Source organism: Bos indicus, chromosome 8 (assembly GCF_029378745.1).
Source record: "Bos indicus isolate NIAB-ARS_2022 breed Sahiwal x Tharparkar chromosome 8, NIAB-ARS_B.indTharparkar_mat_pri_1.0, whole genome shotgun sequence".
Taxonomy (NCBI): domain Eukaryota; kingdom Metazoa; phylum Chordata; class Mammalia; order Artiodactyla; family Bovidae; genus Bos; species Bos indicus.
Window position 1 is genome coordinate 83,167,225 of NC_091767.1, and position 24,844 is coordinate 83,192,068.

At 37.4% G+C, this 24,844-nt stretch overlaps 1 protein-coding gene and 1 pseudogene across 16 annotated transcripts in view; both read right to left on the bottom strand.

Moving 5' to 3' along the window:
* The window catches only part of CDC14B (cell division cycle 14B), a 161,527-nt gene that overhangs the window by 53,609 nt on the left and 83,074 nt on the right, over nucleotides 1–24,844 (bottom strand). For all 16 annotated transcript variants that reach the window (XR_011568158.1, XM_070795106.1, XM_070795102.1 and 13 more), the window contains 8 exons: nucleotides 22,413–22,489; nucleotides 18,444–18,510; nucleotides 15,842–15,904; nucleotides 11,857–11,944; nucleotides 11,290–11,520; nucleotides 4,337–4,475; nucleotides 3,717–3,876; nucleotides 2,913–3,010 (listed from right to left, as the gene is read on the bottom strand). Coding sequence is in view for 15 of the 16 variants with exons in the window: in XM_070795106.1 (XP_070651207.1) it covers nucleotides 2,913–3,010; nucleotides 3,717–3,876; nucleotides 4,337–4,475; nucleotides 11,290–11,520; nucleotides 11,857–11,944; nucleotides 15,842–15,904; nucleotides 18,444–18,510; nucleotides 22,413–22,489 (923 nt within the window). In the remaining variant the exon portion in view is untranslated. The remainder of the gene's footprint in view (nucleotides 1–2,912; nucleotides 3,011–3,716; nucleotides 3,877–4,336; nucleotides 4,476–11,289; nucleotides 11,521–11,856; nucleotides 11,945–15,841; nucleotides 15,905–18,443; nucleotides 18,511–22,412; nucleotides 22,490–24,844) is intronic.
* LOC109563243 (small ribosomal subunit protein uS12 pseudogene) lies at nucleotides 4,482–11,282 on the bottom strand (annotated as a pseudogene).

Here is a 24,844-nt window from a genome sequence, read left to right on the forward strand (position 1 = left end):
TTTCTCCATGGGTTGTTGCTAGTTACCATCATTCAGCCATCCATCAAGTTCCATCTCAGGGAACTGCACATACCAAGATAAATATCACAGCATCTCATGTCACCTTCTGGTTTCCAACAATATTTCTAATTTTAGTCTACATTCGTTGCTTTCTTTTATGTTACCACAAACCTTTGATCTATGGAAGAGACTTCCATAGTTTCATTTTTTTAGAAGGGAGCATCGAATGATTTGTACTCTTATAAAACATATTCACAAGGTGGCAGACAGAGTTACTGAAGGAAATTTCCTTTAAGCATCATCAAACTCAAGAACCTTGACTAAGCAGAATTCCCATCCCCTGACTCGCAACTTGACCTCTGAACAGAAGGCAACAAGATATTGAGAAATAAACTGATGCTGCAGATTTTTAAAAACAGAACAAAAAACATGGACATAACTAAAAGCAACCCCACAAAATCATCCATTTTATAGGGCTTGTGATTCCAAGTGTGGCCCCTGGACCAGCAGCATCGTTGACACCTGGGAGCTTGCCAGGAAAGAAATGCAGAATCAGATGGCATCCCAGACCCAGTGACCATTATCTGCATTTTAACAAGCTGCCCAGGAGACTCAAACGCACACTGAGGTTTGAACAGCACTGCTCTAGGGCACTAGCTATTTCCTCCTGTAGAAAACTGGCTTCAGAATGATTATTTGGAGGGACGATACTATTTTTAAATATAAGGAACCATTAAGACCTTAAATGATGACTTGAAATTAAAAACAAAATGGCATTTGGAATTTTAAAAAATTATTTAAAAATGCACATTCTTATAGCATTCTAGTTGAGTGCATGCACAACAGCAAAGAGAATACTTAATTAATGCCTATAATCAACACTGATGCCTTTCATTCACATGGCACTTTATTATGGAAAACTCATTCCTTCCCTTTGGGTCTTTTAAGAATCTCCCAAGGCAGTGGCCCATGATGATACATCCTTTAAGTGGAACTGAACTTTGGAATTTAAGATTCTGAGAAGATACCAGTGAAGGACCACTTTTAATTAAAGAGACCTGTTCTTCAGACTTAGAGACACAGTGAAGGAAGGAGACAGTGGGAAAAATTGACAAGAGTACATTGAAACATATACATTACCCTGTGTAAAATAGATGACTAATGGAAATTTGCTGTGTAACACAGGGAGCTCAACCCGGTGCTCTGTGATGACCTAGAAGGGAAGGATGGAGGGGGCAGCTGGTGGAGAAGAGGGAAGGGATATATGTATACTTATGGCTGATTCATGTTGTTATATGGCAGAAACCAACGCAACATTGTAAAGCAATTATCCTCCAATTCCAAATAAATTTTTTTCTCCTCTGGCTCAGACAGTAAAGAATCTGCCTGCAATGCAGGAGACCTGGGTTCAATCCCTGGGTCAGGAAGATCCTCTGGAGAAGGCAATGGCAATCTACTCCAGAATTCTTGTCTGGAGAATCCTATGGACAGGGGAGCCTGGCGGGCTACAGTCCGTGGGGTCACAAAGAGTCGGACACGACTGAGCAACTAACACTACTCCTACTCCTACTACTGTGTCATAGTTTCTTACCATATTACAAGATGCTTACTGAATAATAAGATAACCTGTCTCCATCACCAGAAAGGCAGGGCGGGGGGGTGCTGGAGAATTTGGTACCCACCCCACAGTGAAAGGTACTAGAAGGAAGGAATCCAATGGCACAGGTGGGAGCATCTCCTAAAGAACAACTTGGGAAAAAAGTACAATGGCCAAGTTTTTTACTTTACCATCTTTCTAACGATCCTGGATATTCCTAGAGATTGAATCTCAAGTAACACTTACATGAGGAACTATAAAAGGACACATACAGACAACCTAATAACTATAAAACTTGCTATCTCCACTTTAAATCTCCTTCTGTGACTTGAAAAGAATTCCTCCAACAAAAAGTTCATATAAAAATATAGTTTAATCAATTCATTGTTGACTTAAAATGACATGACATTAAGCCACCATGTCACCACTAATTAAATTCCACCATATCAAAACAAATTATGTACAGTATGGTAGTAAATTTACACAAGTCTGCAATTTTAACAACTACAGACAAATCTACAGTCATTCTATAGTTTACATCTGCTGTCACTCTCTTGAGGATGTAAAATGGTTATGAGAAATGAATACTGCATACCATATTAGTAAACAAAGAAATCAGCTATCGCAGCCACCAGCCAAAGGTGAGCTGGTATGTTCTGAAGGAACTCAGAAAGGAGAAGAATACCTGCCATCTAGCAGCCATCAGACTGCAGCCACTCCCCACGGTGAACCTTGAGGAGACTGGGATATGAAAACACAGAATACTGGACCCAAACAGCTGAGGTGCTGATCAAAGGAATGATTTCAGTGGGCCCAGACTTCTGTATCTTCCCATACATCTTCCCATAAATTCCTTCACTTGAGGTATCTAGCTTTCTTTTATTAATGGTGATCTTTTGACACTTAGACTACCTGCCTTTTGCTGCAAACTCCTATATATCCTGGTGCCTCCCTGCACACCCCCATCACCTCCTCAGAGCAGTTCTCTCAGGGTTACTTGAAATGCTGCCTCCTAGGTTTCAAAGTCCTAAAAATTTTTAGTTGACACTTACTATCCATAGAGAAATAGTTTTCTGTATAGTGCTTTCCTATCTATACAAGCTAGAGAGGTTACAACAGAGGACAGAGATAAATAAAAGATACCTAAGAGTTTCTTAGGCAACACCTTTAGATTGTAAATAAAGTAGATACTCATTTCAAGGTGGCATAATGGTCATGCAACCATGGAGAAAATGTATAGAAAAAAATGCTCATGAAGGAAGGACCTTATACACAAATTAAATAACAACAACCACACGAAGGAAATCAGACTCACGTGAGAGGAATAGCGTTTGTTTTTGACTGTCTTCTGCTTTTCAGGGCCCGAAGTCTATCCCCTTGTGTCACTCCACTGATTTCGTCATCATCACTGTACTGTATAAGTAGAGAAACACTGAGCTAATGACTTAAGCTGTACTTATTAATGCAGTGAAGCACAGCAGCTATATTTATCCATACAGATCATACATAGACACATACAAATATATTCATACTTCAACTTTCTTATGAACTCTAAAATATCTTGCTGCTTTCAAAATAAAGCTATAGGACACATTTCAGGACACCTGAAAGCTGACTTTCATGAAGAACCCAATAGCACTCTTATTATAAAACATTTTGACAGTGAAGAGGCATAATGGGTTTTCAATATTGAAAACACTTTCTTTAAATTTTGCAATCTACTTACCACTACAAAACATATTTAGTATTGCTACCCCCTAAATTCTTGGTTCTTTAAGGTTCCCCATTTGCAAACAAGTGGTCTCCTAAATCAGCTATCATGAAATGGGAAAAAATGGGGAGAGGGGGTATCACTAGGTCCATATAAAGGGTTTACTTTACATACCTCTTTTTATCCCAGTGTCTTGTGAGTAAACAAAACATAAACTTTAGTTTTAAGGACACATAACTTTGAACTATTTTGACTAAAAAGTTCCTAGACAGGGCAATAAGTATAAAAAATATGTGACGATAATCCCTCAGAATGTGCTTTATTTATCTACAGTTTTCTCCACGCCCTAAAACCTTCTCAACAGCACTTAAAGCAATGACAACAGCATGATGGGGGTGGTTCGATTACCAGTTCAGGTTCTTGCTTGTCTTGATTCTCGACCCCATTGATTGAAATGTCATCCACAGCCAAAAGGAGTTTTGAGACAGCCGCTCTGTGTTTTCCATTCTCCTGACCCCTCAACTTTTGACGGAAATAGTCACCTTCTATCCAGAGGCTTGCCTGTTTCCTACAGCATTTAAGTAACAATATCAAAATACAGCCTTCCAGAAAGAAACATACCAACAACTTTCTCCTACTGCTGTTGCCAGGGACTAAGAAAAATTCTAATTCCCATCACCTTCCAGACCCATGAATTCCTGAGGAACTACTGATAGCGCAGTTCGTAAAGAATTCGTCTGCAATGCAGGAGACCCCAGTTCGATTCCTGGGTTGGGAAGATCCACTGGAGATGGGGCAGGCTACCCACTCTAGAATTCATGGGCTTCTTTTGTGGCTCAGGTGGTAAAGAATCTGCCTGCAATGCAGAAGACCTGAATTCGATCCCTGGGTTGGGAAGATCCCCTGGAGAACGGAAAGGCTACCCACTCCAGTATTCTGGCCTGGAGAATTCCATGGACTATACAGTCCATGTGGTCACAAAGAGTCGGACACGACTGAGTGACTCACTTTCACTTCCATCCACTTACATCATCAAAAATTGTTGCTGTGGTCCAATCACCGAGCCAGGTCTGCAGATTCTGACCCAAGCAATGGTCTCAGTTGCTGTCATCCTGTAATGCTTCATGATGTAGCAGGCTATTAAAGTGCCTGTTCGTCCAAGGCCAGCTTAGGAAAGAAACAAACCAATGAGACCTGGTCTCATCTGCTTCAGAATTTTGTTGGGCAGGTAGAATTTTTTTTTAAAAGCTTCCCAGGATTCTGCTCCCCTCAACAATGCTTCTCATGTTTTGATATAAAGTACAACCAACTAGAGAGCTTTAATTGGTATGTGATGCAGCCTAGAAACAGAGATTCCTAAAATCTCCCACATGATTCTATGTTTAACCAAATCTACTTTCTAAGAGATAATGCTCAGTAACAGTGTTTTATACTCTGGGTTTTCAGTTAATAATACCATCATCTTTATAAAAATATAAGCTTAAAATCTTGTACTTTCTCCCTCACCCAACATTTTTTTCTACTCTACTTTTATACATATTTGCACATGGACTTTTCTCCCCACTCTATTCCTGTTGTCCTTCTTTACTCTCATCTAGACTAGTATCATTACCTCCTGTGATGATTAATTCTAAGTGTCAATCTGGCAGGTGTAGTTGGATGAGATTGGTAGATTCTGAGTAAGCTGACTGCCCTCCATACTGTGGGTAGGCCTCATCCAATCAGTTGAAAGTCTGCAAAGAACAAAATATCCACCTCCCAAAGCAGAGACATTGCCAACAAAGGTCTGTATAGTCAAAGCTATGGTTTTTCCAGTAGTCATGTATGGATGTGAGAGCTGGACTATAAAAAAGGCTGAGTGCCCAAGAATTGATGCTTTTGAACTGTAGTGTTGGAGAAGACTCTTGAGAGTCCCTTGGACTGCAAGGAGATCAAACCAGTAATCCTAAAGGAAATCAACCCCGAATATTCATTGAAAGGACTGATGCTAAAGCTGAAGCCACTTGATGTGAAGAGCCGACTCATTAGAATAAGACCCTGATGCTGGGAAAGATTGAAGGCAGGAGAAGAAGGGGGCAACAGAGGACAAGATGGTTAAATGGCATATCTGATTCAATGGACATGAGCTGGAGCAAGCTCTGGGAGATGGTGAGGGACAGGGAGGCCTGGCCTGCTGCAGTCCATGGGGTTGCAAAGAGTCGAACATGACTGAGCAACTGAACAACAAAGTTAGAGGGAATTTTCTACCAGACAGGCTTTGGACTTCAACTGCACCACTGGCTCTCTTTGGGTCTCCAGTCTGCCAGTCCACACTGCAGCTTTTATACTCACCAGCCTATATAGTCCCATAAGCCAGTTCCTTATAATAAATCTCCTTCTCTACATGCACATATCCTACTAGTTCTATTTCTCTGAGAAACTCAAACTAACACAGATTTTGGTACTGTGAAGTGGCATACTACTCAAACACTATGTAAAAATGTGGAAGTGACTTTGGCATTGGGACTGTAAAGACCAGGAGAGTTTTAAGGCACATAATAGAAAAAACCTAGACTGCCTTGAAGAGACTATTGGTAGGAGGAACATGGACATTAATGGAGATTTCAGTGCAGACTCACGTGGAAACTGAAAGGAAAGCAATTCTTATTAGAAAGTGGCAAAAAAACACCCAGAAACCACCTAGCTGAATTGTGCTCTAGCGCTTTGTGGCAGAGAGAACTTCTGAGTGACAGCCTTGGACATTTAACACAGTAGATTTAAATTCATTAGCAAAGTGCTGAAGGTCCAGCCTGGTTTCTCCTGACTGACATGAGAGAGAGAGAGAGAGATGAATCGAAGAAGTAATAGTTAAGCAAAAAGGAATGACAAACTGAACATTCAGAAAACTCTAGGCCTAGTCAATCTGAAAAAAGAGAGAAAGTGTATTCTGGATACCAAGCCTAAGATTAAAAAATAAATTCCATAATGATATTACCCATGGATTTAATCATGGGTAATTAAAAGCCATCTCAGCAAAAACCAAAAACATTGATAGGATTACAGTAGAAGACACACTGACAGTTTGGACTAAAGGGGAGGATGAAACAGGGCTAAATAGGATGAAATAAAGGAAGGCTTTTTTTTTTTAGGTTTCAGGGATTCCATAGGACTGGACAACGGAACTGGTTGCAAATAAGCCCCATCCTTCAAGAGAAGGTTAGTATGACTCTAAGGGTGATGCAGAGGTCAGCCTGGCTGCCAATACAACCATAGGCCCAGAGGTCGAGGCTGTCTGCTCCTAGATTTCATAGGGCAGGGCCTCCTGCATAGTTTCAGCAGGCCAGGCTGCCCCTGCTCATAGCCACAGGGGCAGGGCTGCCATCCCAGTGGACCTGTTGAACAGAGAAAGGAGCTAAAGAGCCTCAAGATCCAATGGCATTTGCTTTGCTAGGATCTGAACTTGCCTGGGACCTGTCACTACTTTCTGATTTCTCTCATTTGGAACAGGAATATCTATCCTATTCCCGTTACATTATTTTACTTTATAAGTACATAACTTGTCTGGTTTCAGAAGTTCACAGACAGAGAGGAATTTGCCTCAGGATAAATCATACCTGAAGTGTCAACCATGATTCAGGAGATATTTAGATGAGACTTTACACATAGAATTGATACTGTAATGGGTTAAGACTTTGGGGACTGTTGGGAAAGAGTGAATGCATTTTACCTCAAATAGATACTAGGTGCCCAGAGAACAGAATGTTATGGACTGAACTGTGCCTCCCCAAATCCAGATGTTGAAGTCCTTACCTCCCAATAAGACTGTTTCTGGAAAAAGGGCCTTTGCAGAGGAAATTAAAGTTAAATTAGGTTATGGAGTGAGGGGGGCACCTAATACAATAAGACTTGTGTCCTTTCTTATAAGAGAGGAAGAGATAGCAGGACTGACTATATAAAGAGGACAAAGAAAAGGCAGCTGGCTATAAGCCAGGAAAAAAGGCCTCACCAGAAATCAGCACCTTCACCTTCAACTTCTGGCCTCTAAAATTGTGAGAAAGTAAGTCTTATGCTCTACTGACTGAGCTAGTCAGGCAACTCTCAATTATAAGAAAATAAATTTTTTGTTGTTTAGTATTCTATTATAGTACTTAGAGCAAATCAATACACTGCCAATGAATCTTCCTTTTCCCTTAATAATCCAACCTTCACACCATCATCAGTTTTCTTCACCAAAGATCTTATCATATCAAATCCTCTTCAGATTTTTAACTGGTCAGCAGTGAACTTCAGAGTTTCCCAACCTCAGCACTATTGACATTTGGAGTGAGATAATTCTTTATTGTGGTGGCTATCCTGTGCATTTCAGCTGAAAATCACCTCAACTGCTTATTATAGTTGGAAAAAAATGAAATAACCAAAGTTGGATTTTGTTTTATTTTTTAGATTCGGCAAAATATGCCTAATATAAACTTTATCATTTGAATGGATTTTTGTTTATGAATCACTTTCCTGATTTCAATTACTTCTCTATGATTCTGTTTAGCTCACTGAGGTTTCTTTTGGGGTAGGTGATATGAAAATTTATTACTATTAGGATTTCACCATCAAAACTTATGATCTTGGTCTTTCCTTTTAGCCTTTTGTATAACACCAAAAGAGAGACATTGGCTACTTTGACAACCTTAAAGCAGATTCCAGGAATGTCACCAACAGCATGACCTTTGCAACCAAATCCAGCAACCAGAACTTCATCATTTTCCTCAGAAACATTCAAACAACAAAGGCTGTGATTATTTTGTCATTCTTGATTCGCTAAACCTGATACACTTCCTGATGGCAGAATTTGGCTGTCTGGCTTCAACGCCTACTTCTTCTGCCACAATTCCCTTTGCATGAGAAGTGCCTCCAAAAGGACTGGCCTTGGGTCCTAATAGGCTTTCTTGGACTGTCTATCGTGCCACCTGTGACGGCGATGGAGCTTCCCAGCAGTATGAAGACTGCAACACTTGTCCATCCTGCCGGCGCCACAGACCTAAGCAAAAGAGCTCATGGAGCATTTTTAAGACAGTCATTTTAAATTTTTTAATTCAAAGATCTATGTCCCTTTGGGGTCAGTTTCTGATCATTTTAACCATTTTAAAATGCAGAGACAGCATCATTAACAAATTAACATCACTACTACTATGTCCCAAGTATACTTGAGACAAATTATATTCTGTTGGTTGGTGGTCACAGAGTTCTGTATAAGTCTGTTAGATACAGATGGTTTGTTGTGCTGTTCAAGTCCTCTATTTCCTTATCTTCTGTCTGACTGTCCCAACCACTGTTGAAGATGGGATATTTAAATTTCCAACTATTACAGTACAACTGTTTTCTCCTTCAAGTCTGTCAATTTTTCCCTCTTGTATTTTGAACATCTGTTATTAGGCATGTAAAAAGTTTATAATTGTTCTATATATATATATATTCTTGCTCTGTTGAAACCTTTGTTAATATATAACGTTCTTGTCTCTTGTAATCTTCTTGATTTAAAGTCTATTTTGTCTGACAATCACCTCTCTCTTTTGGTTACAATCTACACGAAATTTTTCATCCTTTCATGTTCAACCTCTTTGTGTCTTTGGAGCTAAACTTAGTATCTTTTAGGTAGCATATAGCTAGATTATTTTTGTAAGCCATTCTTCCAATTTCTGTCTTTTGATTGGAGCGTTTACAACCAAAGTGACAACAGTAATAGCCTTTATAACCGTTCACGTACGTACTTTCACAGAGATTTTAATTTCTTTATACAGCACTGAGTGACTGTCTAGAGTCCTTTCATTCGACCTTTACCATTTCCTGCAAGGCAAGCCTAGTGGCAGCAAATTCCCTCAGCTTTTAGTGATCTAGGGATATCTTAAATTCTCCATCATTTTTGAAGGACAGTTGTGCCAAACATAGGATTTATGGTTGACACTCTTTTTCCTTCAGCACTTTAAACATAGCAACCTACTGCCCTCTGGCCTCCAAAGTCTCTGATGAGAAATATACTGATAATCTTACTGGGATCCTTGTATGTCATAAGTTGATTCTCTTCTGTTACTTTCAGGGTTCTCTTTGTCTCTGGCTTTACAATGACTGACTGACTGCATCTTGATGTAGGTCTTGAGTTTTTCATGCTTGGAGTTTGTTGGGCTTTCTGATGTTTACATTCATGTCTTTAATCACATTTGGGAAGTTCTCAACATTAATTCTTCAAATAATCTCCCTGCTTCTTTCTCTTGTCCCTTTGGGATTCCCAAAATCCATACACTGGCTTACTTCATGGTGTCTCAGAGTTCTCTTAGGCTTGGGTCCCGTTTCAGTCTTTTTTTTGTTGTTGTTCCTCAGACCTAGGGGCTTCCCTGGTGGCTCAGATGGTAAAGCGTCTGCCCGCAATGCGGTAGACCTGGGTTCGATCCCTGGGTTGGGAAGATCCCCTGGAGAAGGAAATGGCAACCCACTCCAGGATTCTTGCCTGGAGAATCCTATGGACAGAGGACCCTGATAGGCTACAGTCCATGGGGTCGCAAAGAGTCAGAAACAACTGAGTGACTTCACTTTTACTTTTCTCAGACCCGATCATTTCAATTATTCTGTCTTTAAGTTTGCTGATTCTTCCTTCTGCCCGCTTATGACTGCTTGTGAATCTCATCAGTAAATTTTTCATTTCAGTTCCAGAATTTCCTTTTTCCTTTTAATGCTTTGTCTCTCCTGTTGATATTTTAATTTGATTCATACATTGTTTTCTTGACTTTGTGTACATTTTCTTTTACCTCTTTGAGCACCTTTAAGACAGATGTTTTAGGAGTTCTCTGGCAGTCCACTGGTTAAAACTCCATGCTTCCACTGCAGGGGGCATAGGTTCAACCCCTGATCAGGGATACTCCCATGCCATGTGGCAACAACAACAAAAAAATATAGTTGTTTTAACACCTTTGTCTAATAAGTTCACCCTCTGGTCTTTCTTTGGGACAGTTTCCGTTGATTCATTTTTTCCTTGAAATGAGCTATCCTTTCATGTTTCTTGGCAGTCCTTGAGATATTTTGGTGAAAACTGAATTTTCAGTGAAAACTGAAAATTTGAATCTGATAATGTGGGAACTCCAGTAATTAGATTTCTTATATGCTCCAGGGTTTGCTGTTTAGTTTTTCTTTTCCCCAATGTTGGATTTTTCTTAACAAAAATATATCCCTTGTCTTTTTAGTTGAATAACCAAAAAAGAAAAGTTTAATAAATCCTAGTATATCCACACACTCATTCAATAAATACTTATTAAGTACCAGGCACTGTGCTAGTTACTGAAAATCTAGCTACTTGTTAGAAAACAAAGTCCAAAAGATAAGCTCTTTGAGTTTTCTCTGCTCACTGACATATGCCAGAACCTACCAAAGTAGGCGCTGAATAGACATTTAATGAATAAATGAATGTGATAAGCCTTTGTAGGGTTACCGATGAATACAACTTAATTTATTATACTTTCCATATGAAATTGGGGGTTTAAAAGCATTCTTTGGGACTTCCCTGGTCATCCAGTAGTTAAGAATCCACTTTCCAATGCAAGGTATGCGGGTTTGATTCCTGGTTGGAGAACTAAGATCCCACATGTCACAGGGCAACTAAGTCCACAAGCCACAACTACTGGGCCTGTGAGCTCCACAGCCCGCACAACACAACTAGAGAGCCCACACACAACTAGAGAACCCACACGCCACAACTAGAGAGAAGCCTGCACACTGCAACAGACCTAGAGCAGCCAAAATAAATAAATAAAGGCGTTCTTTATATGCACAGCTTTTTTATGCCAATACCTCAATAAAGTAGTTTTACAAAAAAAAGCAAACCACAAAAGGAAAAAAAAAGACTCTTTAAAAAACAAAGGCATCTTCATGTGTCCTTGCATATAATCTAAATGAGTACGGTGTGTTTCTATACACACATATATACATGTCCACCACTCTTTAACCAACACTAGAAACATACCTTTACAGTGTACTGCAATGGCACCCTCTGCATTTTCACAAATATCCAGAAATTCTTTAACGATGGCATCAGTAGGGGTGCTGCCATCCGCAAAGAAAAGATCATAGTGATCGAAACCAGCATTTGTAAAGCGTTTGGCATCATACATCCTTTTATTCAGACGAATAACTGTAGTAACGTTGTGATTCTTAAAATATGGAATATAAGCCTCAGGAGAATGCTGATGGTAACCTACATGAAGAAATTCACCAGATGTTGTAAAATGCAGAAAGGAAACAATGGATAACAGTATCACTTGTAACTGCATGGAAACAGTATCACTTGTAACTGCATGGAAACAGTATCACTTGTAACTGCATGGAAACAGTATCTGGACTGGGGATTGAATACCAATTTGATTATAACTATGAAAAAAAAATTTAAAAATTAAAATCCAGGCAGAAAGATGAGATAAAATGTTCAAGTGTACACTTAATTAAGAGAGCAGAGCTCTGGCCTCTTTTAAAAGAAAATACCGGATGGATACTTTTAATAACAAAACTATACTGGTCTCATATTTTTGCATACCACTTTCAAGTCTGGTTCTTGAATGAGGTCCACAGAAGGCAAGAAATCGGTCTGGTATTATCCAATTTAAATCTCCATTTTCTGCTTTCTGCAAAAGGAAGATCACAATTCATTCTTATATTTAATCTCCTCTCCAGGTCCCTTTCAATAGTGAGTATCTTAAGGACTTCAAATCCATTTCCTTTAGCACAAAAGCTGTTTACAAATGACCATGAGACAGGAAACTAAAATTTATCCTGTTATGAATACTCCCAGGGAATAGTCAGCCCTCAATATCTGTGGGTTTTGCATCTGTGGATTTGGAAGGCTGACTATGAGACTTGAACACCTGTGGATTCTGATATCAACAGTGGGTCCTGGGACCAATCCCCCATGGATACCAAGAGGCTATAGTTAGTTAACTTCTGGTCCTAATAACTTTCACTTAAACAGCATTTTTTTTCCCCTACAATAGTCAGCCTCTGGAAAATACAGCTGACTGCTGCTGCTATCCAGACTATGCCTAAATACTTTATTTTATCCAAGTAAATTCTTATGTAGTTGCTGCTAATCAGTAAGAAAACCAAATTTTCTATCATGAGGGATATGGAAACTTTCCTGTTTTCCTGAATTACTAATTGGCTTCCAATGTGAGCAATCATTACTTTATTGATTTTTTTTTCTTCTTTATTTAAGAATAAAGAAGAAAAAAAATCAATCTAGGGTCCTGGTTTCTCAATATTTACTTTTTATTTCTACAGAGGCACTTTTCTATCATTTTGCTGCCTTTTTAATTAGAGAAATCAATGAACATTTTTTACTAAAATTCACCAGAAAACTTAAAATCACAAGAATACAGAGATCATATCTAAACTGAAATTTAAAACACTTTACTTCCTGTTATTAAGTCTTTTGGATTGAATTATACAATTATTCTAAGATAAAGTTCAAGTTTAATAACAATAGAGATGGCTACAAAAAGACTTAAGCAGAAAGTAGGAGACAGTTGATAGTGGGGAAGGAGAGAACATAAACACAAGTTCCATCAGCTTTACAATTGGAGTATATTTTCGTCCACCTAAGAATAGGCAAGAAAAAAAAATCAACAGTTGCCTTAAGATCTATAGGTCAAGCAAGTAACCCAAAACTGATTTACTTGACTTAGTTATAAGTCAAGGGAACTGATGAGCCCATGTTCATTTCAGGCTAAAAGATGTAAGTAAGAATGAGGACAAGCATTGCCAGATGTTCTGACTTTGAAGTAAAATCAGAGTTTTAAAATGAGAAATCTGTGATTAGATTTCGTTGAATCACAGGTATCATATACTGTAAGATGCATCCTGAATTCAGAAAAGTTAAAACAGGAAAAAATGGGCATCATGGAATCAATGAAAACTACCAATCCAAAATTTCTAAATATAGAGATTAAGGGCTTCCCTGGTGGCTCAGCTGGTAAAGAATCAGCCTGCAATGTAGGAGACCTGGGTTCGATCCCTGGGTTGGGAAGATCCCCTGAAGAAGGGAATGGCTACCCACTCCAGTGGCCTGGAGAACTCCATGGACTCACAGAGTCGGACATGACTGAGTGACTTTCACTTTCATAGAAACTAAACAAAGCTACCATTATGGTCTGTAGCTACTTAACAGTTACCTGTGTCTCAATGCAATTTCTAAGTAAATGACATTTGTTGGTGACCCTGCTACTTCACAGCAATGCTGCAATTGCTGCATTGGTGAGAAGGAAGCTAATTAGCACTTATAATTACTCCTTAGTAAAAAACAAGTAACACTGAGGGAACACTAACTGGTGTTTTGCTTATCTAAAAAGAGAAAGTATATTTTATTTTAAATGTTTAATTTTGATAAAGTGAAAGTTGCTCAATTTTCATAAGGGGAAGTACAAAAAATGGTGTTAATAATTCAACTATATTCAGTAATTAAGATGGTAAATGCATATTGTACTTTATAAACATATAGCTATTGCTGCTAAGTCGCTTCAGTTGTGTCCGACTCTGTGTGACCCCATAGACGGCAGCCCACCAGGCTCCCCCGTCCCTGGGATTCTCCAGGCAAGAACACTGGAGTGGGTTGCCATTTCCTTCTCCAGTGCATGAAAGTGAAAAGTGAAAGGGAAGTCACTCAGTCGTGTCCGACTCTTCGCGACCCCACGGACTGCAGCCCACCAGGCTCCTCCGTCCATGGAATTTTCCAGGCAAGAGTACTGGAGTGGGGTGCCATTGCCTTCTCCGATAATGATCAGCAGTACCTATTAACCCAATTCATCAAGAAAATAGTTCAATTATACCTAGGGGTTTAAAATAATAGCTATTTTAGAAATTGTGAAAGAATAGTTATCTGAGGATTTAAGGTGCTGCTGAATAGAGTGTTGTCTGTGGAATCACTCTATTATTAGTGAGACTGCTCAAGATAACTATAGCAGGATAGAAAAAAAACAAAACAAACCAAGATTCCACAAGTATTCTTGGCTGAAAAAGACATTTAGCATAACATCTTACTCATTATGTACTTGGAGGGTAGAATGGGAGAATCAAATTACTCTTTCTCAAAAAAAAAAAATACACTACCTTAAAAAAACATAAAGGACATCTGTGGTTTTGCCTGTCTCTCTCCTCTCTGTGTACCATCCTTCTTTTTGGTCTGTATGATTTGATAGGGCTGACCCAATTTCAGCTCTTGGGATGACCAAAGTATTCTGCACCTGCTCATCCACTGCCCTTACCAAAATCACAGCTTGGTTCAGGGGCAGAGACATGATCTAAGCCAAGCCAATGAGAGGAACCGGTTAGTCTCCTGCTGGAGCTATGAACATTCTTTTCCAGTAAGCTAAGTAAATCAAAGTCCCTTGGACTGCAAGGAGATCCAACCAGTCCATTCTGAAGGAGATCAGCCCTGGGATTTCTTTGGAAGGAATGATGCTAAAGCTGAAACTCCAGTACTTTAGCCACCTCATGCAAAGAGTTGACTCATTGGAAAAGACTGATGCTGGGAGGGATTGGGGGCAGGAGGAGAAGGGGACGACAGAGGATGAGATGGCTGGATGGCATCACTGACTCAAAGGATGTGAGTCTCAGTGAACTCCGGGAGTTGGTGATGGACAGGGAGGCCTGGTGTGCTGCGATTCATGGGGTTGCAGAGAGTCGGACACAACTGAGCGACTGATCTGATCTGATCTGATCTGAAGTAAATCAAAAGGGTAAATCAAAGCTGTTGGCAGCCATCTTTATCCAACAGACCTTATAGTTAGTTAACTTTTGGTCCTAATAACTGTTATTTAATAGCTTTTTTTGGGGGGGGGGCTACAATAGTCAACCTTTGGAAAATAGAGCTGACTGCTGCTGCTATTCAAACTATACCTAAGTAATTCGATTATTTTACCCAGGAAAATTCTTATATAGTTGCTGCTTATAAATAAGAACTGGGGAGAACTGGCCTTGGAACAAAACTGGTTTCAGCTCAATTTCTGGTAAGTGTTTGAATACCTGAATCTGGTATGCATGAATTACCCTTGCTCCTGGACATTTTGCTTATGTAAACCAATAAATCTCCCCATTTTATTTAAGCCATTTGTGTTTACTTTTTGTAATCTGCATCCAAAAATGTCTTGACTTCATATAAACAAAAGGTTCTGACAAAAATACGTGTTTTCCAGAGGTAATTAGATGTATACTGGCTATTCATTTCATCAGATCCTATACTAAGGATTTCATAAACATTAACTCATTTAATTCACTCTATAAAAGTCATCAATACTTAAAAAATTTTTTTAACTAAAAATTAAAGAAAAATGCCTAGGAGCACACTCACTCACTCCAAAAGGATGTAACAAGTGCAAAAAATCAATAAGAACTAGGACTGCAGAAACAGGAGTAAGAGAAAGATGACTTTATATACATCTAAATTGTTCAATTAAAAAAAAAAAGAATATTACTTCTGGAAGTAAAACATATATAAAAAAGAGTTAAAAACAATATCCTTGAAAACTTACTTCATAGTATTCATATTCATCCAGGTTAAATGAGTTGAAATTAAAGAAGCCATACTGCATTGCCTAAAATCCAAAGGTAAGCTTTTAAGAATAAAGACGCAAATAAGGAAACAATTTTCAATACAAATTCTTAATAGTAAGTATCAGAAGGCACCCTTGAAAGCATTGTATTTAGATTATGTTCCATGGAATGGCTTTCAAAGGAGGTGGACGATGTCTTTTAAATGCTTCTATCATCAGAAACATCAGTTACAACAATATATATTTTAATGAGATTTTCTTTTTCATTTTTCTTCATTAATCATCCTATCCATGCAAGATCTAAATTATCAAGCCTTCAAAGTAATCCTACTAGTTTATTAGATGAACACCATTCAGGCTTCAAATATAATGCATAACCCAATGGTTGCTAAACAAACAATAACAAAGGGAAGAAACCATGGGTTAGTTTATATCAAACAATCTTACACTTTATACATATCTTCACTTTCAAATTCTTCTGAACAGTCTTGAATTAAAAGATTAGTATTTCTTATACTAAAGACAGCCCTGAGACAAACACTAAAATTCAAATTTTTTGAGAGAAAAAAACTTTTTTCAATAAGGAAAAAATACATGAATTTTCCTTTCTGTAGCCTCATTCTGAGTTGCAATAAGAAGAGTATGCTAAGCAAAGTAAGCAAAGTAACTATTTTCTGAGACAAGGACAATCTGGTGGCTTCTGACAATCGTTCTCCCTGCTTACTAAGACAGACAGTATGTAAGTAACAATTCTTGCTCAAGAAGTTATTCTTGGTTGAAAAGGGGTGATTCTGCAAAACCAGTCTGCAAAATATAAACTATTGAAATATGAATGAGAAATAAGGCTACAATACCAAACAACAAAAATTGTATTTTATAAAATATAGTTGTTTAAGTCCTAATTCCAAGACCAAATCTAAGATGAATTTTCTTTTGAATTTGAAACAATATATATCATATTTAGACTAGAGCTGTTCCTAACAGAATGATACAATAAAAAGTCATCAATCTGCAGGGGATTTCTAGTCTTTGAATTTCATAAGGAGATCTTATTAGAGTAGTATTTTTTAAAAAGTAGCACTAAAATCAAGATATAATTATTATATTTATAAATATTTCAAACAATAATATTCAAAATCAGTCACAAATAAAAATCTTTAAATGGAAAAATCAGAAGCTGTTGTCTCAAAAAAAATTAAAATGCAGTATGAAAAAAGAAATCTTTGATCTATAGTTACAGCTGATTAAACTTTGTATATAATATCTGATTTAAAAAAACACGAAGTCAATGTTATAGTAGATCATCGCCAAAGCCCTCCTAAGTGTTTCTTCTTCTTTTTTTTTTTCTCAAATATATGTGGTTGCAGGACTGGAGAGAAGGGAATCCTAGGATCCTAGGATCAAGGATAAGTATGCCTGCCTGCACTGGCAACTTCCTAGGGTCCAACTGGCAAGGACTGTAACTGTAACTGGGAGGGGTCATTTATACCAACTGTCCCTCCACCTCCTGATGGCATCCTCTGCCCAGTAAGTGCCTAAATTGAGGCCTCGTGGAACTATCTCAGTGTGTGGCAACCTTCATCAGGTCCTTATACCACAGAGTCACTGGACTCAAATCCCCAGAATTAAGGTCCATCCTCAATACCTTATTACAGGACAAAAGCTATACTAATTAACCTCTGAATCTGTGCACTAACTAGGTCTCTCAGCTTAGCCCATAAAATTTCTGTCACAATTCTCAGAAAGCCACCATGTTTCATCATACCAGACAGTAAACTTGGGTTCCTTCTCCCTCTGAAAATACAAGTCACACAAAACTTGAGATGTTGTTGAAAGCTTATTTGATCTAAGGGCTACTGATTAACAATTCTAGTTTCCTGCACTGTCCTGATATTCAAAAATAACACTGGAGGGAGTGAGTGTTATAACCAGGGTCTGCTGTATCACCTGATTCCAGGGGACCCTATTCATTTAGAATGTGATAGGAAGCTATCCCCTGAAGTCAAAGACAGCAAGTAGCCCTCGTTATAAAACACAGGAGTTATTTTTAAATAGCTTTGAGAAAGCAGTAATGACCTACTTAGTTCTTTATATAAAAGCTAGTAACAAACTAATGGGCTATTCAAATACTTCTGTTGAACTAGAAATTGAATTATTGAAGATACAAAAACAAAGTGTTTAACAGTGTGTTACAGAAATATCTGTTGTAAACAGAATTGCTGGCAATCAGACTCATAAAATACATAAATCAAAGAGAATTCAGAAACCAGTAATCTATTTACTTTTTGTTTTTCTTTGACATCACAACGCATTCAAAACCAATTCTGAATTTAGAACCTAATTACATAACTGTTTCTTCACATCTCTTGTGTTCAAGTGCCTTTCCCCCAACTCACACAGAGAAGCACTCAGATTCAGAATAATCTGTTTTCTAGTTTAGTTGTCATTCTAATGTTGGCAGGGAAATGGGACACCTCTGACATCATACACATCTTAGGAGGTCTTTGGAGAAGGCCTGTCTTCCTTGCACTGTATTTAAGTTCTCCAGCACAACAATAGGCTCATCCTATGAGTCACTTACCTTCTTTACTGCATAAAAACAGTCAAGAAGTGTAATGAAGAAATTGCAACTTCCATAGGCAGCATCTCTGAAATTCCAAAAGTATTGAAGTACATAGCTCAGTTAATTTTCTGCTTACACTTATCTCAAGACAAAGCTGATTGAAAATCAAACACATATTCAGTTTCAAAAGAAAAAAAAAAGAATTTTTGCCTTTTGGTTTTTAAATAAAGGATAAGTCACTGTTATACATTTCACTGTACCTCCCACCTATTCCAGTGGATACTGTTTTATAGATGTTGTTCAATAATGACCACATTCTAAATCTCAAATGATCTCTCTAGATTGTTTTGGCTTTAATAGTTCAGCTTCAAAAGTTCCTTTTTGAGTTCAACTTCTCAATAGTATGTACTCCTCCTCTCAAAAAGACATTTGAATTTGTTCTTCAAATACCATGTCAAATTGTTAGCAGGAAACACTGCTTTTTGATTCTGTACATACATGTTGTGTGTGTGCATATCTACACCCACGCAGCAAAAAAATTTGGAGATCAAGATAGTATTTGAAATAACAGGTGCAAGCTAAAGAGTATTTTGCTGCTCTCATTATGCTTTTATGACTTTTAACAATTTAACTGGATAATTTTTTTCTGGTTCCAAGGACAAGCGTACCAATAAAACCACAGAAACGAATGAGTCAACTACTGTTACTAGAGTCACTCTACACTTGGGAAAAGTGCTTTAACGGTTAGGTAGTTAGCCCCACGCAATACTGTATCAATACCTATCAGTAATCTTACTACAAGATTAGTGACACAAGTCTCAGTATCAGTTAAGACTTTGTCCAGAAAAATAAGGTACTCCTCCATTCCCACCTGCTTCTCCTTTTTGTCTCCCTTGAGTCATTTCATTACAAAGTGAAAATTTTAAGAATTAAGCAAGATAAAAATTAATTATGACCATTCTAGGCATGCCAAACAATTATGCCTAATCAGAATGGTACTTATTTGGTCCTTATGTGGAACCAGGTTGTTACTGGAGCTATAATTAATTGCCTGTCTTGGTTGGGTTTTCACACAGTACTTTACTTACCTGAAAAATCAAACTGTACATTTAAAATGTTTCATTTTTGTACAAACTTTTAAGAATATAGACTACTATATTAACATTAAAGAAAAGGGTATCCTTTTTAGCTAAGACAGCTTTAGATATTACTGTCTGAATTCACTAGAATTATTGCAGTATATGTTAGCCTTCTTGAGGACTGGACACAAGGCCTTACAACACGCCATTTGTGTTCTATAAGCTTCTGAGTTTAAAAGCTGATCTTCCAGAAGCTAGAAAAGGTTTCAACGTGACCAAGAAAATGATCTTTACCAATAGCTTACTGGTAATATTCAGGAAGGAGAAAAACAGAATGACCTGCAGCTTTAGTTCTCAGAGCATGCTCCCTGGGCAAGCAGCAGCAACATCAACCTCACTTGTTAGAAATTTAATTCTCAACCTCTACACCAGACCTGTGAGTCAGAGTTCTAGGGGTGAGGCTGGGTCCTCCAAGAGTTTAAGAACCACTGACTTACATGATTACACATAATGTTCTGTACAAATAACTGTTTTATGGAATAAGGAATGTTTTTAAGATAGAGAAGCTAAGGTAGGAAAGTGAAGTTTAGTCTAAATCAAAATCAAAATTATCAGTAGAAAGACAATGAACTCTCAAATCACATCCCAATGTTTTTCACCATTTCTTCTCAGTTAGCTATGATTGCTAACTTACTGATAATTCTTTTCCAATCAAGTTAAAGGCATGGTGATTCAGTTTTTGTGACAATTTGAGCATTTATTCAAAGCATAATTGTGAATAACCTCCTGTGGGCCAAGTCCTGCTCTAATTGAGCTTTGATCTGAGCTTGGATAAAGTTCTGCTATATTATCAGAATAGACAAGGCTCTTTCTTTATTCACTCATGTTTATTTCATTAACACTTCCAACTTTAAACACACCCACATCTCCTTCCTCCCACCCAAGCAATTAGACTTCTTCAAAATGGCATAATAGCAGCTATCAATCTGGATATAAGCCTTTGTGGGGTGAAAGCTTGTCATAGATAATTTAACAAACTTGGAAAAGCAGATGAGAATCAATAAAGGAATACTGCTTAGAAACAGCAAAACAATGTCAAATACTAGTTTAAAAAAATTACAATTTTCATAGCAGATTATACTCATAATAGCCAAAAACTGAAAATAACCGAAGTATCCATCAAAAAGAAAATGGACAAATAAAATGTGGTATATTCATAGAATGGAAGGCTACAAAAGCAGTAACAATAGGACAAACCACTAATACCTGCCACCACAAAGATAAACCTCACAGACAATATATATTTAAAAAACTAGATCCCAGTTCTCCAAAAATGCATACTCTATGATTTCATTTACACAAAGTTCAAAAATAAGAAACACTTTTGGAAAGGGGATAAAAGGGAATCTTTATGGGGACTGACAATGTTCTGTATCTTGAAAGGATGGTATCTACATACACAAATGTAGACGTTTACTGTGCTGTATATATGAGTCATGGAGTTTTTAATTGTGTCTAAGTTATGCATGGATTTAAAAAGGAAAAAACATGAATGGTTAACAAATGTTAGCTAGGGTTCAGGCACCAAGTGTTTCATATGCAGGATGTTACTTAACCCTCATACTTCATTAGGATGATATTACTATCATTCCCATTTATAGACTAAGAAACCAAGCCTTGTATTTGTAAAGAACCACAGAGATATTAGTTGCAGAACTTAAGAGTCAAACTCTCATCTGTCTGAGGTCAATAGCCAAGCTATTAGCAGCTCTGCAATATTACCTCTCAAGAAAATAAAGAACAGAGACAAAAAAAAAGTCAATTAAGAAGTAAGGAGTGTTATAGGTAATACCAAAGAGGAGATGCACATGCTCTTCATAACTATGATAAAAGGTTTTAAAAAAAAAAACTTGAACTATATTTTATACTTTTTTTTATTTAGACAGGCATAAAAATGTCTAATATAATTCATTAAGAGATTTTATATATATATGTATACATACATTTTAAAATTCAGTGGTTGAAGAATTATGTGTACGTTAAGTTAAATCTAATTAAATATTGCTATGGAGCATCAAAGAAGTAATTGACTATGGATGAATGCTATTCTCACACAGTTCCTTGTTAGCAACACTTTGTTAACAGTTGTAGTTGTTCTGGGCTCTTGCAATGGCAAAGATAAAAGACTATAATTTCTGTCAAAATATTATCCAGTTTTATTCACTCTGATTTGCTTACTTTCAATTAGTAAGTTCTTTAGAACAAAATGTGGTGAGGCACAGATTTTTAAATCTGTCAAAGGCTGATACTTTTGTGAAATACAGTAATACATACCAATATTGGTATTACATACCAACGATTATGCAATAATCTTATTTTTGTAAATAAAACTGAATTATTATAAAAATGAAAGGAAAAAACATATAAACACAAGTCTAAATTCTCCTATTATTAGATTCCACAGACATAGACATACTCTGTTAAATCATTAAAAAGTCTGTAAAATCTTACTCTGATTACAAAGCACAAATCTGATTACAAAGCACAAATTTTCAACAGTGGGAGCGGTTCTGATTTCTCATGTAGAAGCGATTTACCACCACCACCACAGACATCTGGCAGTGTCTGGAGACATTTTTGGTTTTCATAATTGACTTTCTGGGGGTGAAGGCATTGCTGACATCTAGTGGTTTAACAGTGATGCTGTGAAACGTCCTACAGTACCTTCAACAATCCCCCACCCCAACAAAACGTCAACAGCGTCAGTGTTGAGTAACCTAGATCTACAGTGTTACTTGCACCCACCCCAAAATGATTATCAGGTTTTCTTTCTTCAGAAACAACCATACCACAGTATTTCTGGCAAGGGCCTGATTAAATGAATCTACCATAATGTTCTTATATTTACCTGAAAGGAATATAGGTTGCATCTCCAAACATTAATATTCTATATGCGTCTTCTGGTGTTTTCCCCAAATATATAACCTACATTTGAAGAGAGAAGAAAAAGGCAATTTACTTCTAAATGAAGATATAGTACTGTCACTGAGAACTAAGTTTTGTACAATTTTTAGCCAATCAGCTGAGCCTGGTTCTCTAGCTTTCCCAAGGATCCTACGAGTCACTCAGTATCCTCTCAGTGAATTTCTCTTTTATTTAGATCTGCTGGCATAGCTGGTTTCTGTTGCTTGCAATAAGAGCCCTGACCAACAACTATTTACAACCTTTTGTGGAGAGAAGTATAGCATTAAAAAATTAAGAAATTTTTTTTGGCTGTGCTGGGTCTTCACTGCTATGCTCAGGCTTTTTTCTCGTTGTGAAGACTGGGGGCTACTTTCTAGTTGCGGTGTGCGGGCTTCTTATTGCGGTGACCTTTCCTGTTGTGGAGCACAGGCTCCAGGGTGAGTGGGCTTCAGTATTTGCAGCGTGTGGACTCAGTATTTGTGGCTCCCGGGCCCTAGAGCACAGGCTCAATAGTTGTGGCACACAGGTTTACTTTCTCCTGTGGCATTGGGGATCTTCCTGGATCATGGGTTGAACCCATGTCTCCTGCATTGCCAAGTGGATTCTTTACCACTGAGCCATCAGGGAAGCCCAGAATTAGCATTTTAAGAACAGATTTTATAAATCAAAATGTTAGACTAAACACACGCTTTTACCTCACCTCCCTTCTAAAATACTGAAATGATAGTAAAGAAGTATGTGGAGATGGCAGTAGAGGATGGATTGGGACTGGGACTGCGAGGCGGATGAGAGGAACAAAGATGCTGATTAACTCCATCCATTTAGATTTAACAATTTACGATATTGTACAGGTTTCCTATAAAACTTCATTTGTTTACTATTGTCATTTGCTTCTTTTATCTTCAGAACTACGTCATGCTTCAATTTTCAACTGGTAGAATACTTCAGGTAGATTTTTCAGCATTTGAGGTCCGCAGTCGATGGACCTCTTTGCATTTCTGAAGTATCTTGTTTTCTGCCCTGACACTTGTGGACCATATATATGATTTCAGGTCTGCAGTCTTTTCTCTCAGTTTATAGCTGTTGTTCCATGCTTTTCTCATTTCCAGTACTGCAGAAGTATTTTACTAGTCTCATTATCTCCTCCTTTTCCTCACCTGCTCCACTGGTATCCCTTTAAATAAGACACACCACAGCCCCAGTTAAACTTGCCTAGGACTTCTGACCCCCATTCTATCCAAAGGCACGTCTTTTTCCAACTCAGAGTCTTCCAGCAGGGCATTTTCCACCCATATATAGAGACAAGGGGTGAGAGAGGCCACAAGCATCAGATGTGGCATACATATATTATCACCCAAATTCAATTCAATTCTAAAGCTTACTCTGGGATAAAATACACTTTGAATTTTGACTAGTAAAAATAAATCACAAAAGAATTTAACTATGAATTTTTAAAATCGCCATTACTTAGATTTATATAAACGAGCTGTTTCTTCTACCAAATTGTGAACATTCTGAAGTGAGAATCCAAGTCTCATGTTACACCATAACTCCACATGCATAAATCATGTATGGACTCTGATTTGATGCTTCATTTGCTGAACTTAAATCTACTTATAATAGTTAGGAAACTTTAAAATAATTGATAAAATACATTGGTATAAATAAAAAAACATCACTGGATTAAGAAAAATTATAAAAATAAAAAATCCAGCAAGAATCTCTGAAACTTAGAGAAGGATATATCTTAAAACTAGTCAGGTTCCAGATGGTATCTTATCAATTTTGTTTTAAGACTCATAAATGGAAATGTCTACCCTGTTTCTAAAAATGATTTTACCCCATTTACTCTAAAAATAATACAGAACTATGATCAACTAACTCTACAGACTCTTCTAACACGTATTTATCTATAGCAGCATATAAAGCCACAAAGAACAATCAATCCCCAAAACAAAGGAATGCTTTCTTATCAAGATTCAGACAAATCTTTAAGAACAGCAATACTGACTCACAGAAGGTTGTAAACTACCATGAATTAATTAATCAAAATCATCTATAATCACAGTCAATATTATATTTATCTAACATATTACTTTAAGAAAAAAGTCTTTTAAATCTTTTTTGGGGGGTCAATGAGGGTAAGAATAAGATTTGATTCACTTATGTATTTGCATACATATACATTTCTAATACAACCTTCTCTCAAATTATATAAAATTTTCCTTAAGCACTGGTTAAAGATAATTCCTCCAACTCAAGACTGTAGTTCTTTGGTTTCTTTAGTTACTAAAATTGCAATGGTATTATTTCCTTCTAACTTTCACAACAAAAACAGCCTCTAATACATTAAATAATTGTGAATACAAATTCAGT